Source organism: Rattus norvegicus, chromosome 6 (assembly GCF_021556685.1).
Source record: "Rattus norvegicus strain SHRSP/BbbUtx chromosome 6, alternate assembly SHRSP_T2T, whole genome shotgun sequence".
Classification (NCBI taxonomy): domain Eukaryota; kingdom Metazoa; phylum Chordata; class Mammalia; order Rodentia; family Muridae; genus Rattus; species Rattus norvegicus.
Genome location: NC_141539.1, coordinates 26,324,587 through 26,339,497, shown reverse-complemented (window position 1 = coordinate 26,339,497; position 14,911 = coordinate 26,324,587). Strand labels below are relative to the sequence as shown.

The window sequence follows — 14,911 nt, the reverse complement described above, 5'->3', positions numbered from 1 at the left end:
GGTTGGGGAAAATTTCAGTGATTTAAGTAGGTGTTACAGCTCTGTAAAGAATGGCCCTGGGTTGGCAAAGAAGCAGATATGGAAACTGTGCTTACAGCCAAATTTACAAGAAAAAAGTAATTGGTTAACGTAAAAGGAAATGGGTTTGACAGATTTACACTCTAGGGTGTATTAGAAACCTACCAAAATTCAGGACTCAAGTGAGTTTTTGTCTTAAAGTGGGAGAATCTGACTCTGTGGAAAATAGTCTAGTGTCAAGGACATGTAAGGGACATGTGCCCTTCATCTCAGTCCTGTCATGTGTTTCTATTTTATGGTCTCACCAATACTTTTTCTCTGTACTCTTTAGATTCAGGTGTGGATCGTCAGCCCAAAGAAGAAAAGAAGGAGTGTTATTATAATCTCAATGATGCCAGTCTCTGTGATAACGTGCTGGCCCCCAACGTCACCAAACAAGAGTGCTGCTGTACATCGGGCGCCGGCTGGGGAGACAACTGTGAGATCTTCCCTTGCCCAGTCCAGGGGACTGGTAAGATCCACTAACTGGCACGTCCATACTGCCTGGTCACTCTGTGTTCATGAACCTGGGGGTGTCTTTTAGTTATAGCTTTGAAGTCCAGAAGTAGCATCAACTGTCTTCTTCGTGACTCAAATTAGTCTGTCCTTTGGTAAACTCCACTCAAGCTGAACCTTTGCCCTCATCCCATCTCCACATGAATTCTAAAATTCTGTCTGTATAGGATATACTAGTACAGTCAGGCTCTGTAGATGCCATGGAAGATAATTCAGATTTATTCTGTTTAAAATAAGAGCCATCTTGTTTATTTGTTTGTTTATTTTTATGTGTATGTGTAAGTGTGTGTGTGTGTGTGTGTGTGTGTGTGTGTGTGTGAGAGAGAGAGAGAGAGAGAGAGAGAGAGAGAGAGAGAGAGAGAGAGAGAGAGACTGAGACTCATATATGCAGCTAAATGTGCCCATGTGTGTACTTGGAACCAGATATCCTCTCCATCACTTTGTGCCTATTCTTTTTGAGGCAGAGTCTCTCCCTGAACCTTGGATTCAAGTTTTCTCAGCTAGGCTAGAAGACAACACCTCCTTGGAGATGGAGTTATAGACATAGGTAGAACACCTAGCTTGCTATGTGGGTGCTGGGATCCGAATTTCTGACCCCCTGATTAAGGAGCACTCTTACATGACGAGCCATCTCGTAGCTCTCCAGATTCATCTTGTTTTGTACTGAGGACAGCATTACTGATCAATACAACTTACGTGTGTAAGCCAAACTTTTGCTTCATGATCTCTTACTAAACCTTCCAAACACTAACTATCACAGTAGGCTAAAGAGCAGATATGGAATAAAACCTGGGTGAAGTGGGAGATTTAAATATATATATATAGAGAGAGATAGATAGATAGATATAGATATAGATATATAGATAGATATAGACATAGATATAGATATAGATAGATATAGATAGATATAGATGATATAGATAGATATAGATATAGATATAGATATAGATATAGATATAGATATAGATATAGATATAGATATGGTAAGTGGCCAAGCATGGTGGTGCACACCTTTAATTCAAATACCCAGGAGGTAGAGTCAGGCAGATCTCTGTGAGTTCAAGGCTAGCTTGGACTACCTAAAAAAATCATACTCTAGCCAGTACTACACATTAAGACCCCATCTTGAAAAGCAGACAAATGAACAAACGATTCAACTTCTGAAGTCCCTGGACGTCTTCTCACCTAAGCCATGCTTTTGAGACTGGTCCTTATTGCTTGAGCGTTTTACAGTTTCTGAATTTGAAAAGGTGAAGCTGGATTAAAAACCTGCACTCGGGGAAATGTGGAATCTTCGCTTCCTTTTCAACTCATTGTTTTATTTGGTTTTGTCTCTCTTAAAATCAGCTGAGTTCTCGGAAATGTGCCCTAGAGGAAAAGGTTTTGTCCCTGCTGGAGAATCCTCTTACGAAACCGGTGGTGAGAACTACAAAGGTCAGAGTCAAATGCACATGAGTTTCCAACACGTGTCAGTCACTCTGGTGGGAGCCTGGTTTGGGTTACAATTGGTAGAGTTCTCTTGGGCCATGGAAACTGGTGCCTGAGGCTTTTATTCTACCCCTGGAACGAGGTCTTTGTGGCTGCTGGACAAACCTGTGATTTGGGGTCAGAAGAATGGAGGCTTCATGACCTTGAGGGGTCAGTTAACCTTCTGAGTTTCCAACTGCTCATCTTTGAAACAGCAATGTTTTCAGAAGCACAGTGAGCTTTCAGTGATATGTGCCTAACTGCTTACCACAAGATGCTACAGTCAGGACTTAATGCTCTGAATTGTATAAACCATGGACATGTACGTTTGATTAGCATATCGCCCTTTATGATTAGCTAGGAAGCTAAGCTTCTTGCTTTTTTAACAGCCTTTCCTACTCCTCCTACAATATTTCGCTAGTGGCTGCACGTTCATGATGAAGATTGGAAAATGAGAAAACAGAAGTAGCTGTTTTATGTCTCTAGTGCTGCTTTGTAGTGAATGTTTACCCCAATGAATATTTATATATATATATATATATATAAACATTTTCTCATTAGCTGACTTTTGACAGTCCCATATTACACACACACACACACACACACACACACACACATATATGGTGGTTTTTTTCCATTATAGTTCAATATTGAAACTGGAAAGTGGCTGGAAAGAGACTGTGAAAGCTGTTTTATTATCCATCCTTTTTTGGCAAGCCAGTGTTTGAATGGTATAGACTAATTCAGTAGCTGGATAAGAAATTCCATTTGTGTTTTTAAAATATTTCTATGATTTAGTCCAACTGGATTAGGAGACTTGGTCTGCAGTATGTGTTGAATGGTTTTCAAGCTCATAAAAATCACATACTCTATTTTTGCAGAAATGTAGTTAAATTTCACTTCTTGTTATGAACCTTGATTTTGCTATAAGGCCATCCTCTCTTATCGATAAGACCTGGTTCCTTCCCTAACTAACAGTTCTGTGATTGACGGAAGATGGACTCACACGTACTGCCACGTGTTCTGTGCTTGGTTCTGCCGTTTTCCAATTGTGTAGACTTGAGCCGATCTTTCACAGAGCTGGCAATCTTCAAAAGGAGAACTGGATGATCTGATCTCTGAACTGCTTGAATAGATAACCCCAGAGTGTCCCAAATCCTTTATATAGATTATCTTACTCATCCTTTGGATCTGAGTAAACTGGTGGGTCTAGTTATAGCTGAATGATCCTAGAGACATCTGTGATGGCCAAGAGGTAATTTCTATGGGGGAAGCAGATCTGCCAATCTCCTTCTTACTTGCAATTCCATGGGTTTAGCTCCCTCCCCAGGAAAGAATTCTTCGTGCTCCTCAAATTATTCTTGGCAGTTTTGTACATCACAGCTAGGAAATATGGCAGCATTTGTCACAGAAAGAAAGTCCCATTTCACAAAGGCTATGCTAGAGCAGGTTCTGAGAGTCACTATGGAATCCACAAATGAGCTCATCAAGCATGAGGTGGCACTAGGACCACATGTGATCATGCCTCTGTGTCTGCCAATTGGGCCTAATTATAAATAATTTTATATTCTATATCTGTAAGATTCTTTTGAACACAGTAATATCCAACCTGAAACCAGATACCAGTTAGGTTCTTTTTAACTGAAAAATCAAAACATACTCCTGTTTCTATTTCTCAATTGTCTCCCCATAGATGCTGACGAATGCCTGCTGTTTGGAGAGGAAATCTGCAAAAACGGTTACTGTTTGAACACTCAGCCTGGGTATGAATGCTACTGCAAGGAAGGGACATACTACGATCCTGTCAAATTACAGTGTTTTGGTAAGCTTTAAAAGAATATAGTAAGGTCTGCCTGGAAAGTGCACAGAAAAAAGCCAAGTAATGCTATGTAGTAAAAATGGTGTAATTTAAGTCCAAGTCACGTCTGAATCTAAATGATGTCGTTAAAGGATACATAGGTGTCTTGTGGCTATCTTTCTTGAGCAAGATTTGAGAAGTAAAAACCTTTCATCCTTGTATTTCAATGGATGTCAGGCAAAGAATTAATATTCGTTGTAGAATAAAAATCCGACCAAGGTCACCGATAAGACTGCAGTGTTCTTTTGGTCTGTAAAACCTCCTGTTTCAACAGTCAGTTCATGTGAGCAGAGGACATTTTTAAGTACTCATGCAGACTTTCATGCTTAAGCTGAAAACCATGTTCTCTAGGAGGAAAAACATAAGGAAATAATTTTTAAAGTATTGAAAAAAAGGCATTTTATCTTAAGTTTTTCTAAGCGTGTCCCACTTCTCTATATTTTCTTTCCATATTTAATAAGAGCAGCAGCAACAACATGACTTTTTCTCAGTTACTCTGTCTTTCCAGTCACAGGGTCTCCTCTGGATGGTAATGTGTAGTTCGTTCAAAAGTGGCAGCTCTTGATATCTGGACTGAATCTAGCAGCATGTTAACTTTGATGACGGTATAAAGCACAAATGATTGCTGATTTTCTTTTGTAATTTTCTCTTCTCTTAAGATATGGATGAATGCCAAGACCCTAACAGTTGTATCGATGGCCAGTGTGTTAATACAGAGGGCTCTTACAACTGCTTTTGCACCCACCCAATGGTCCTGGATGCCTCTGAGAAGAGATGTGTGCAGCCAACTGAATCAAATGGTACATTTAGATATGAGATACAAATGTCTATCCAGACAAATGCTCAAGGTTGTCATTTTAGTTAAAATGGGAATTACTCAAAAATAGGGACACTAGTTCCTTCGTTATCTTAAAGAAGTTAAGAGCTACTAAGAGAAATAAATCCGGTGCATGTGGATAATGTATAGATTTAATACTTGCCATGTACATTGGGATAGAGGAGTAGAGCGTGTGGCAGGGCTGTCCACCTGATGGTTCAACACACTTAAACTTCAGAGGAGGATGTGTGGTCAAGAAAAAAAGAACTATGTTTGCCCAAGGTGCCAGACATGGATAAGAATGGACAGGACAGAATGTGGAGCTCATTAAACGGAGAGAACCCTGAAATCCATGGGTGGGAACCCTCACTAATCTCTGAGCATGTGCCATGCCATTGATTATTGGTATAATTATCATATTTAGGAAATTCTACCAAAGGTGAAAGTTTAGAATTAAAGATGCTGAAGGGTGAAGTGTTATTGGTCCAGGGTTTGGTTATCCATGGGAAACCATGGATGTAGAAATAAGTGGTGGAAGTCATCAGGGTCTGAAGAATGAGAAGCCCATGAAGGAATAGCAAAGTAATAGGCCTCTTATATAGTGAGAGAAAGTTCTGAAGGCAAGCATTCAGCCAGGACACCACAAGCAGGCCGAATATCTGCTGATGGAACGACATTCAGCTGGAGATGACACGGACAACGTGATCTGTGGAAAGAGCAGGCTGGATTCAGACTTGGAAGCCGCTCATAGACGTAGGGATGGAAACTTTGAAGCTTGCTGGCTTCCACCACGGTATTGACGGAATTGGAACAACAGTGCAATTGTCATGGAACCATGTCTTTCCCTTTCAGAACAAATAGAAGAAACCGATGTCTATCAAGATCTGTGTTGGGAGCATCTGAGTGAGGAGTACGTGTGTAGCCGTCCTCTTGTAGGCAAGCAGACGACATACACAGAGTGCTGCTGTTTGTACGGGGAGGCATGGGGCATGCAGTGTGCTCTCTGCCCCATGAAGGACTCAGGTGAGCTGCTGTCCAGTTTATTATGCAAGTGGCCTACGGCACGTCTTCTTCATCGCCTTGGTGTTTTTCTCATGTAGCCTTTCTCCTTGCATCTTATTTCATCACAGGTGTGTGTGTGTGTGTGTGTGTGTGTGTGTGTGTGTGTGTTAGAATTCATATTTCAAATATTTCATATTTTATTCTTACCCAGCATTCAGTTATTCCAGTTTTTAAATTAGAGAGGGAAAAATGGCATCGAGACTATAAAATATTAATGTAGGTAGAAGTTCAGGCATTGATGTCACTCAGACTTCATATGAAAGAGACCAGCGGACTCTAATCCAAAAATTCAAAAAGTTCAGATTTGTAGAGCACTTCAGATTTGGGGATTAAAGATACCCAATTGGCAAAGGCTGTCCAAAGATCTCCAAGTTTGAAAAACTACTTAGTCACTGTTTCCTTATTGTGAAGAGACACCATCATCAAGAAAGTATTTTATTGGGGTTTTGCTTATAGTTCCAGAGGGTTCGTCTATGACCATCATGACAGGAAGCAGACAGGCAAGGTACTTGAGTAGTAGCTGAGAGCATTACATCCTATAGGCAACGGACACAGAGAGAGACACTGGGTCTGACATAGGCTTTTGAAAATTCAATCCCCACACCCAGTAACATACTTCCTCGAACAAGGCCACACCTCCTAATCCTTCCCAAATAGTTCCACTAACTGGGAAACAAGCATTCAAACACATGAGTCTGTGGGAGACCATTTTTATCCAAACCACCACCACAACAAACCTTGAAATATTTCTGGTCCCAGGCCTTTTGAATAGGGATGTTCCAGTTGCTAAAGAAAGCTGGCTTGTTGGGTAAAAACCCTTGCTGACAAGCCTGACTACCTGAATTCAGTCTCCAAACTCCACAGTGTGGAAGGAGAGAACACACTCCCGTACCTGGTCCTCTGACATCCACACATGTGATATGCTACGCGTGCCTACAGACTTATATACAAATAAATAAATGCCAAAAGTTTAAGAAGGGATTAGAAAAAGAATAGAGGGAATGAGTGCATCTATTTTTTCCGTTTTGAGTGTGAACACCACCTGTTCATTCTCCTGGTACTGAAATATGTCTAGGTGCTGTGTTTTCTGGCCAGCTACTTGGTGGCTGCAAGGTTGTATGATAAGGGTTTGTTTCTTTTCTGATCACCCAAGCCACTTCTTATTTAAAGGAAGGTACGTGTTTCATTTATCATTTTCTCCAATGGGCTTGTTAAAGCTAAAAACCCAGCCTGCTGGAGCAAGACAAACGCATTGGTAACCAGGACATATTCTCAGAGTAGCAAGGAGGGGAGGGATTGCTTCAAGAGGGGAAAGGCATTAATTTTTAGTTAATTCAATTATTGGAATCTGTCTTTCAAGCTACTTCATAAAGGTAACATTCTGGGTTAGAAATAACTTCAAGTCAGCGTAGCATGGAAAAGAAAATAATTTGAAATGCCACAAAAAGCAAACAGCTAAAGTAACAGACTGGAGAGGCCGAGTCAGGAGTGATAGCCACTTGGAACTAGGGAGGCTGAGTCGGAAGCAGTGGCCACTGAGAGCTGGAAAGGTCGGGTTCTGGGGTTGGACCTGGCCCATTGCTCGTGACTAGCTCATGGGGTTGTGGGGAGGGCAGAAAAACGTGTGATTACAGAAGACAGTGCTTTAGGCCCTGGAGAACAATGCCACAGGGAGACAAGAATGAAATCAGTATAGAGGAAAATGCAACCTGGCCTGGGTCTCCTCAGTGTGCTTCAGCTCCTCCTGTCTCCTTGTTCTTCTGCAGTGTTTTTCGCTTAAAAATAGTAATTAATAATTCCAAAAATTAAGACAACCAGTGAAGTTATATCTTCCTTTACCTGCCCTTGTCATATTTAAATCCCACTCCCTAAAGAGGCTCACTCTTGACCTTTGATCTTTGGGCCTCATCGGCTGTTTATTATACATCCATTTATTAAAGATTATGTTAGTCGCTGATGCATATTTAGAGTAATATTTAAAACCGAACTCAATACCACCGGTCTGAGCAACATTTGGTTTTTTGCTGTCTATGTGAATGCATCTGAAACCAGGTTCACCTCCTCAGCAATGGCATTTTAAAAGGCCACAAGCCACACTTTGTAGATTTTAACACCACCTCTCTTAAATGCATATTTAAGATAGTGGTTGGTGGTGTTTTAGGACGGAGGGGAGTTGGGCAGAACCTGTTCTGACTATGCAGCCTGCTTTATTTATCCCTGCTTCCTGCTTGCTATTCTAATTGTTCCTTCATAGCCTTTCTCAGCCCAGCCCTGACTTCTCCATTGTAAACAATGCTATAGTGAACCTCTGTGTACGGACTGATAGGACTTCCCAGGGACAAAACTCCCACAAGTCATAACACTGGGCCGGGGACCACATTCACTTTTATCTGACACCATTACTTCCACTAATGTGACGTTGGAAAATTTATACACAGGGTACTAGTCACCATGCCACCACAGACATGCTATAGCTTTGAAGTTGTTCTTTGACTCTGGGGAATGCTTTCACGTTGAGAATGGAGCCTTGGATAAAACACAAACTCTACTCCTAAACCACACATGAAGTCCCTAAAGAGTTCTTCCTATCATGTGGGTAAATATATATTATATATACATTTCCCTTGTTTCTGGGGATCTGAAGGTCTTACACTGACAGGTGACTTGTGTTTATCTTGTTGCTGCTTTTGGGTTTGTGTCTCCTTGCTCATTTGTAGGTGTGAGATGCGTAATTTGCTTGCAGCCCTCGCCCTTTGGACTACGCTGTGCTTGTAGGCATGGATGCTCTATGGGGAGTGCTTGTGGAGAGCCACATTTTATTCTGTCTCGAGCCTGATTCTGTAATGCTATATTTACTACCTGTGACTGGCGAGTCAAGCACTTTGGGTAATCATATGTAACTGACTGGGTTTTCAAAAGAGATATTCAAATCAGGACTGGAGAGGTAGATCAATGACCGAGAGAGAGCACTTGCTGATATTCCAGAGGACTCTGAGTTGGGTTTTCAGCACCATGTCAGGTGCTCACGACTATCTGTAACCCTAGGTCCAGAAGATCTGATACTCTTGCCTCTGCGGGCACCTTCACATACATCACACATGCACACGCACAGACATACACACTAGATTCAAGTCAAAGGTGTTTTCTACTGTAACTAAAACCGAAGGCTCTTATAAGATGTAGTTACCTGGGGCTGGGGATTTAGCTCAGTGGTAGAGCACTTACCTAGGAAGCGCAAGGCCCTGGGTTCGGTCCCCAGCTCCGAAAAAAAAGAACCAAAAAAAAAAAAAGATGTAGTTACCTAACACCTGAACATGAATCGACCAATGTAGGAATAATTGTTATACACGTTTCTCTCCTACACTGCTGCTCCATAAAGACCAAGCCAGTGAGGCAGGAGTCTCATCTGAACTCCAGCCTGGGTTCTGAGGTTGTAGGGATGAGAGTACAGGATTCTGCATTTTGACGAGCCCTGGGAAACATGCCTCCTCTGTAGGTCCAACAGCGAATGAGGTCCTTGAGACACTAAGCAGCATCTGAGGATGCCCAAACCTGCTCCCATGATGAATGATAGTCACTAGCGTTTCAGAGGAACCAAAGAATGTGTGAGCTTTTAAACTGCATGTTCAGAATTCTGTCTGAGCCCTTTAAACACACGATTTCTGCATGTCCAGACGATTGCGAAGGGCAGCATTGTCCTTTGTTCATTCAAACGCCGGATTAGCCCCAGCCTGCCAACACTGAACCTTCCAGTTTCTGAAGGAGGGCTGCACTGTTTTGGGGAACGATCCGTTACTGATGGAAACAGTGCTGGGAGAATTTGAAGAATACATCGCAGTGTCTGCCATCAGCTTTGAGCACTGAAGCGCAGTGTAAAATACAGCTCTGGCTCAGAACAGGCCTTCACACTTCTGGTCCAATAGGTCAAGGCATTAATTCCTGCTCAAGCAGCAAGTCTGGGAATACTGGCAGGTGGAGGCTGCAGGAGTGGCCATTCCATGTGGCTCTCAGACGTTAGATGCTGCCTTTTGTGTTGGTACTGCATGGGGGAGGAATGACGGGAGAGTGAAGATAGTAGAAGACCCTCACATGAGAAGAACTATGTTCTTGTGTAATTTTGTTCACCTTCGGGGGCCACTCTGGATTCGATGGCCGTCCCCAGCTAGTTAAAGGGGCCAAATGTCAGGCCCAGAGGAAAGCCCATGATTATTGGTGGTAAGGTGAAGGGGCTGTGTCAGTGGTGTGGTTGGCCTGTGCTAACAACCTCTGGCTTCTAGAACTCCACAGGCCTCCCTGCCTGTTCCCACCCTACCTCCTCCTCCTCCTCTCACTTTCAAAACACCTTCTCTACCCGCTCTTAAAATGTCAGTAGCTGAGGTTCCTCTGGGAGAACCTCAATATTTGATCTGTTCGCCCTCACGTTAAGTGAGAGTCTGAAAGGCGAGGCTGTTAAGAAAACCAGTTCAAACCAAATAAGCCACATATCCATATTTCAGATGAGAGAGTGGGGCAGACATGGTTTGCACCCTGGGAAGCGTCCATGCCATGCTAGAAGGAACTCATAGTTATCAGAATGTGGGATCTTTGATTAGAAATTTCCTGCTTGGTTTTCATGGGTCTCAGTGCCAGGAATTGTTGAAAGGCATCTGGTTCTCCAGTTATCTTAGGTACACAGCCACTGCCTCCTGCTGGAAGAGATGTGGCTGAGGCTGAGGAGGGTAGCTTGCATTGTCAAGCCCTGCTCATGGGCAGAGTCAGATCTAAGCATCCTGCCTCTAGACTCTGTTGGAACTGGTTCTGTGTGGCCCGAGTCCTCACTCCCCAAGAACTCAAAGTGCATTCGAAATGCACAGTATTTTTTTTTAAAACATGAAAGTGACAAAGTGGAGAATTAAAGCTGAAACCTTTCTGTGCTCTCATGTGGTATGCTAATGCAGGCAGTGGGACATCGTTTTAGAGTTAGCACTTAGGCTTGCAAATCAAGAAGTTAGATGCTGCCGTTAGATCAAAGCAGTGTCAGCTGGTCCTCCCTCACATGCTGGCAGGCCCAATGGATCATATATATCCAGTTGGCTAATGGGTTAAAGCCAATAATTCTCCCCAAGTAAAGTATAAACTTAATGTTTTTGGAAAAAATGTAACCATATATATATATATATATATATATATATATATATATATATATATATGTAACCATATATATATATATGTAATCTTTCTGTAAGCAATGAAAGATAGACACATTTGTACAATAGATTTTATAGTACCCAGGAATTGTAGTGTTTATAATTATACTATTTAAAAATTTTTAATCCTGATGAGTAAATCATTCAGAAAGCCATGCTGTAAGGTAACTGAGTAAAGCCTTGATAGAGTCCTCCCTTCTAAAATGTATGCATTTCAGGAGCTTACCTAATTGGGATAACTGCTGTGTTGGAAGAGTGCCCCCTGTTGGTAGTCTGTTGGACTACAACATGCATCCTCCTTGGAAACATTCTTGAGAGCTCTGGTATTATTGGTCAGAGTGGCGTTCACTTTGATCTTTTGCTAATGTCTCAGTGGAAACGGCAGTGGCAAAAAAGGAATAAATTTCAATCATCTTTTAATAATGATCAACATATTAGAATTATTGTCCTTCTATATCGCAACTAAACAATCTGAAGAGACAAATGCATATCAATACTGGAGTCACCAAGTCTCTTTTGGGGAGCTCATCCTGTGCTTGAGTGATAGAACACAAAACATAATAAGGAGAAATGGAGTCGACTGTGTATGGAGCTGATTGATGAGCTGTGATACATCTATCCAGTGGAAAATACTCTGCAGGCATTTCCCAACTGCAACACACCTACAGAGTCTGATAGGGAACTCGGCTGAAGCCATTTCCTGAACTTTTATTATATTTACTTATCGTGTGTGTGTGTGTGTGCGCATGCGCGCGTGTGCAAGTGTACGAGTGTACTCACGTTTTCACGTTCCGTAGTGGCATGTGTGTTGAGAGCCTGTGGGTCTGGGTCAACAGGCTCGTCAGAAAACATCTTTACCCACTGAGCCATCTTGCCATCTGTGTGCTATATTCTAGAAAAAGGCATAAAACAACTAGAGTAAACTGCCCTTCGCATAATAAATTCAAAGAAAGAACATGCATAGCTATGTCGATGGCTTCTTATAAATCTATATCCTTTTCATTAATTGAATTTCTTTTTACTATATGTATACAGTATATAATCATCTCATTTAATATAAATAGAAATGTCTATCTGAGACTTGAACTCAGGAAGCAGGGAATAGGTATAATTATGTCATCTCTGTTTCCCCATGTGAGTGTTAAATGAATGGCTATTAAATAAGAAGAGAGCCATGAAGTGAATATACGTGAGAATCCATGACAGTATTACCTAATGCCTCCTTTTTAGGTGGACACTACCTGAAAGAGAGGATTTTCATTACAAATTATTAAGTTATATAAGTTCTTCATGTGCCTGCCCCTTAACACGAATGTGCCTCTTGTGGTTGACAAGAAGAGAGATACGTCTTCTGAGATACAAATCTAAATTGTACATCATTTTCCTGTTTCACTTTCAACTGAAACCTAAACTTTAAATTTAAATGTATTATACATTTCTTCCTTCGCTTTGTTATTTACTAAATATATCCTCTAGAGTAGGCCAAAATGTTTGTGACACATTCACAATTTGTGTTTGGAATGTAAGACAGAATTGTGAAGTAGGGTGTTTTCATTCCCAAATATGTCTGCTAAATACACACATGATATTTTTGCTATGCCAGAATGTTGTAAATATCCCAATTGCTAATATAGCACAACGTTTTTGCATAATTTTATCCAAGTAAAAGAATTTGGACTCTGCCTTGGAGATGATTGAGCCAGTGAGTTCCACATCTACGTGTGGCTCTCCCACGTTCTCAAAGACCTCAGTGTAAGCTGTTGTCTAACAACCTTGAGGTGAGAAGGAAGACAGACATTTGACTTGCCGGCGACACTTGAGAAAATATTGTAACTGGGCAATAGTTGTAAAAAGCCTTTCAGCATTCATGGTGTGAAGGCTTTTCCAAGAAATACGTTTCCAGAGAATGTTAATAATAACTTTGGAACATCCCACTTGGGAAGCACAGGAGAGGGCCACCGCCTTTACTTAAGCGACCCAGAATCCCACTCTGGTTTGGCGATCGGTTCTACTCATTGCTCTAGACACATGCTTTCAAATCTCCTGTATCTAAAATTAAGGGCTCTCAGGGAACTTATAATAATTGAATCCTGCCTTAGTGTGAAAGCACACATCCTTTTGGTCACAGATTCCGTACACTACGTTCAAGGAAAGTAACTGTGAGCCAAATAGAGTGGGGGATGGCTAAACTAGAAAGCTTGTGTAAGCCTTCTCAGCTGAGTTGGAAGTATTCCACTGGAAGTATTCCACGAAGGCAGGGGTTCACTTCAGTGGAGCTGAATTTTGGTGTCCATGGAAATTATATGCTGTGTGGAATTGCTGACCTGTAATTTTCACTGTTCCTCACTGAAAGATTATTATATTTATTTAGAAAACTAAACATCATCCCTCCCAAAGAACAAAATAGGTTTCTTTTTACAATGGGATGGTTGTGAAAAAACATTCAATAGTGAATTATGGCTATACATCTGTTGGATGCTGTCTCTTCCAGTGTAGAATAGCAGTATCAATATCTGCCTCAAGGGGGCGCTCGGGCGTTAGCTGTGCTACTGCCTGGGTTCTAGGATAGTAAATACCCCTATGGTAAGTGGTTCTTATTAAATCCCATTCTAGAAAATAAGTCGAGCTCATGATGGTTCTGTATGGGTACCTTGTCATACAGTGCTGGCACCTCTTTGAATGGAGGTGAGCATCCAAACCAGTACCAGATTCAAGGGTGTTTACGAAGAACCGTTAAGGATGCCAGAGTGTTTAGGAACTAGTATGGCCCCAATAGCTCTCTACACGATGATCAAGAAGCTTCTCACATGCTCCACGGGCTTCTCTACCAGTGTAACTCGAGAACTGTGAGGGAGGCTTTATGCCTGGAGAGGACCAGCTAATTATGGCTTTTGAGTGAACATTTAACGTATTTGATCTACAAAATATAAAACCGAGACTGTAAGTGATTAGATTGAATACGTACAGCGTGTCATCCTAAACTAATTTCCTAGAAAATGCATTTTTGTATTCTTTCTTCTTGTTTCTGTCTTGAGGAAGGAATTATATGTCCTGCTCTATATAAGTCCCAACAATGTCATAAACTCTTCAGTCTTCCCTTACGAATTCTGTCCACTTGATTTTCTCATAAATACCTCATGAAAAGGTAGCCCACAACTCCTAACATTTTTAATATTTAAGCAGCCTTATTAATATCAGAGGTCAAGCTTAAATACAGGGATGGAAGATGTAGCGCAGTTGATAGAGTACATGCCTACCAAGCATAAGACCCTGGACTCAATCCCTAGCACCAAATAAACCCAACAGATGCACTCCTGTGACCTGAACACTAGGAGTATAAAGACAGGAGGATCAGGAGTTCAAAGTACTCCTCATCCTACGTAGCAAGTTCAAGGCAGCCTGGTCTAGAGGCCCTATCGCAGGAACAAACAAGTAATTTGAATTTCTTTGTATATTTAGATACTGTTTACTCACTTATTCAAATTATTTTTACTCTTTTTCAACCTAAGATCCTAATCCTAAAAGCAAATACATTTCAAACTGAAATCCCAAAGTTTGCCTGTGAGACACCCTATTCCATAGTCCTTTTAAACACAGCAGACACCCATAGTAACCAGGGGCAGGAAGGAGCACTTCACTCTAAAAAATGGATTAATACACTGGCCTTATTATATTTGTAGTCTGTGGAATTACCACTTTAGGTCACCCGAGGTTACTGGGTGGAGAAATTCAAGATTGGTCCCGGGGAATTATTGGAGAATCAAGAGCCAAGACACGAGGCAAGCATGCTCTCCCCAGCCGCATGTGTCCCCAGCCTCCGTGTAAATAGGGTCTTGTGGCTGTCATGTGCACGGATTTTTATAATTAGCCCTCTACTGAGACAGAGAGCTCTAGGTATTAATAGGACAGAACCACCCCTATCCAGCTGCTTGTGGTCCCCCTCAGGAA

General features: G+C 41.6%; 1 protein-coding gene across 23 annotated transcripts in view; it reads left to right on the top strand.

The window, feature by feature from the left end:
- The window catches only part of Ltbp1 (latent transforming growth factor beta binding protein 1), a 395,618-nt gene that overhangs the window by 361,875 nt on the left and 18,832 nt on the right, over nucleotides 1-14,911 (top strand). For all 23 annotated transcript variants that reach the window (XM_087554460.1, XM_087554459.1, XM_087554462.1 and 20 more), the window contains 5 exon segments: nucleotides 350-529; nucleotides 1,921-2,007; nucleotides 3,734-3,862; nucleotides 4,558-4,698; nucleotides 5,568-5,738. In XM_087554460.1, coding sequence (XP_087410586.1) covers nucleotides 350-529; nucleotides 1,921-2,007; nucleotides 3,734-3,862; nucleotides 4,558-4,698; nucleotides 5,568-5,738 — 708 coding nt within the window.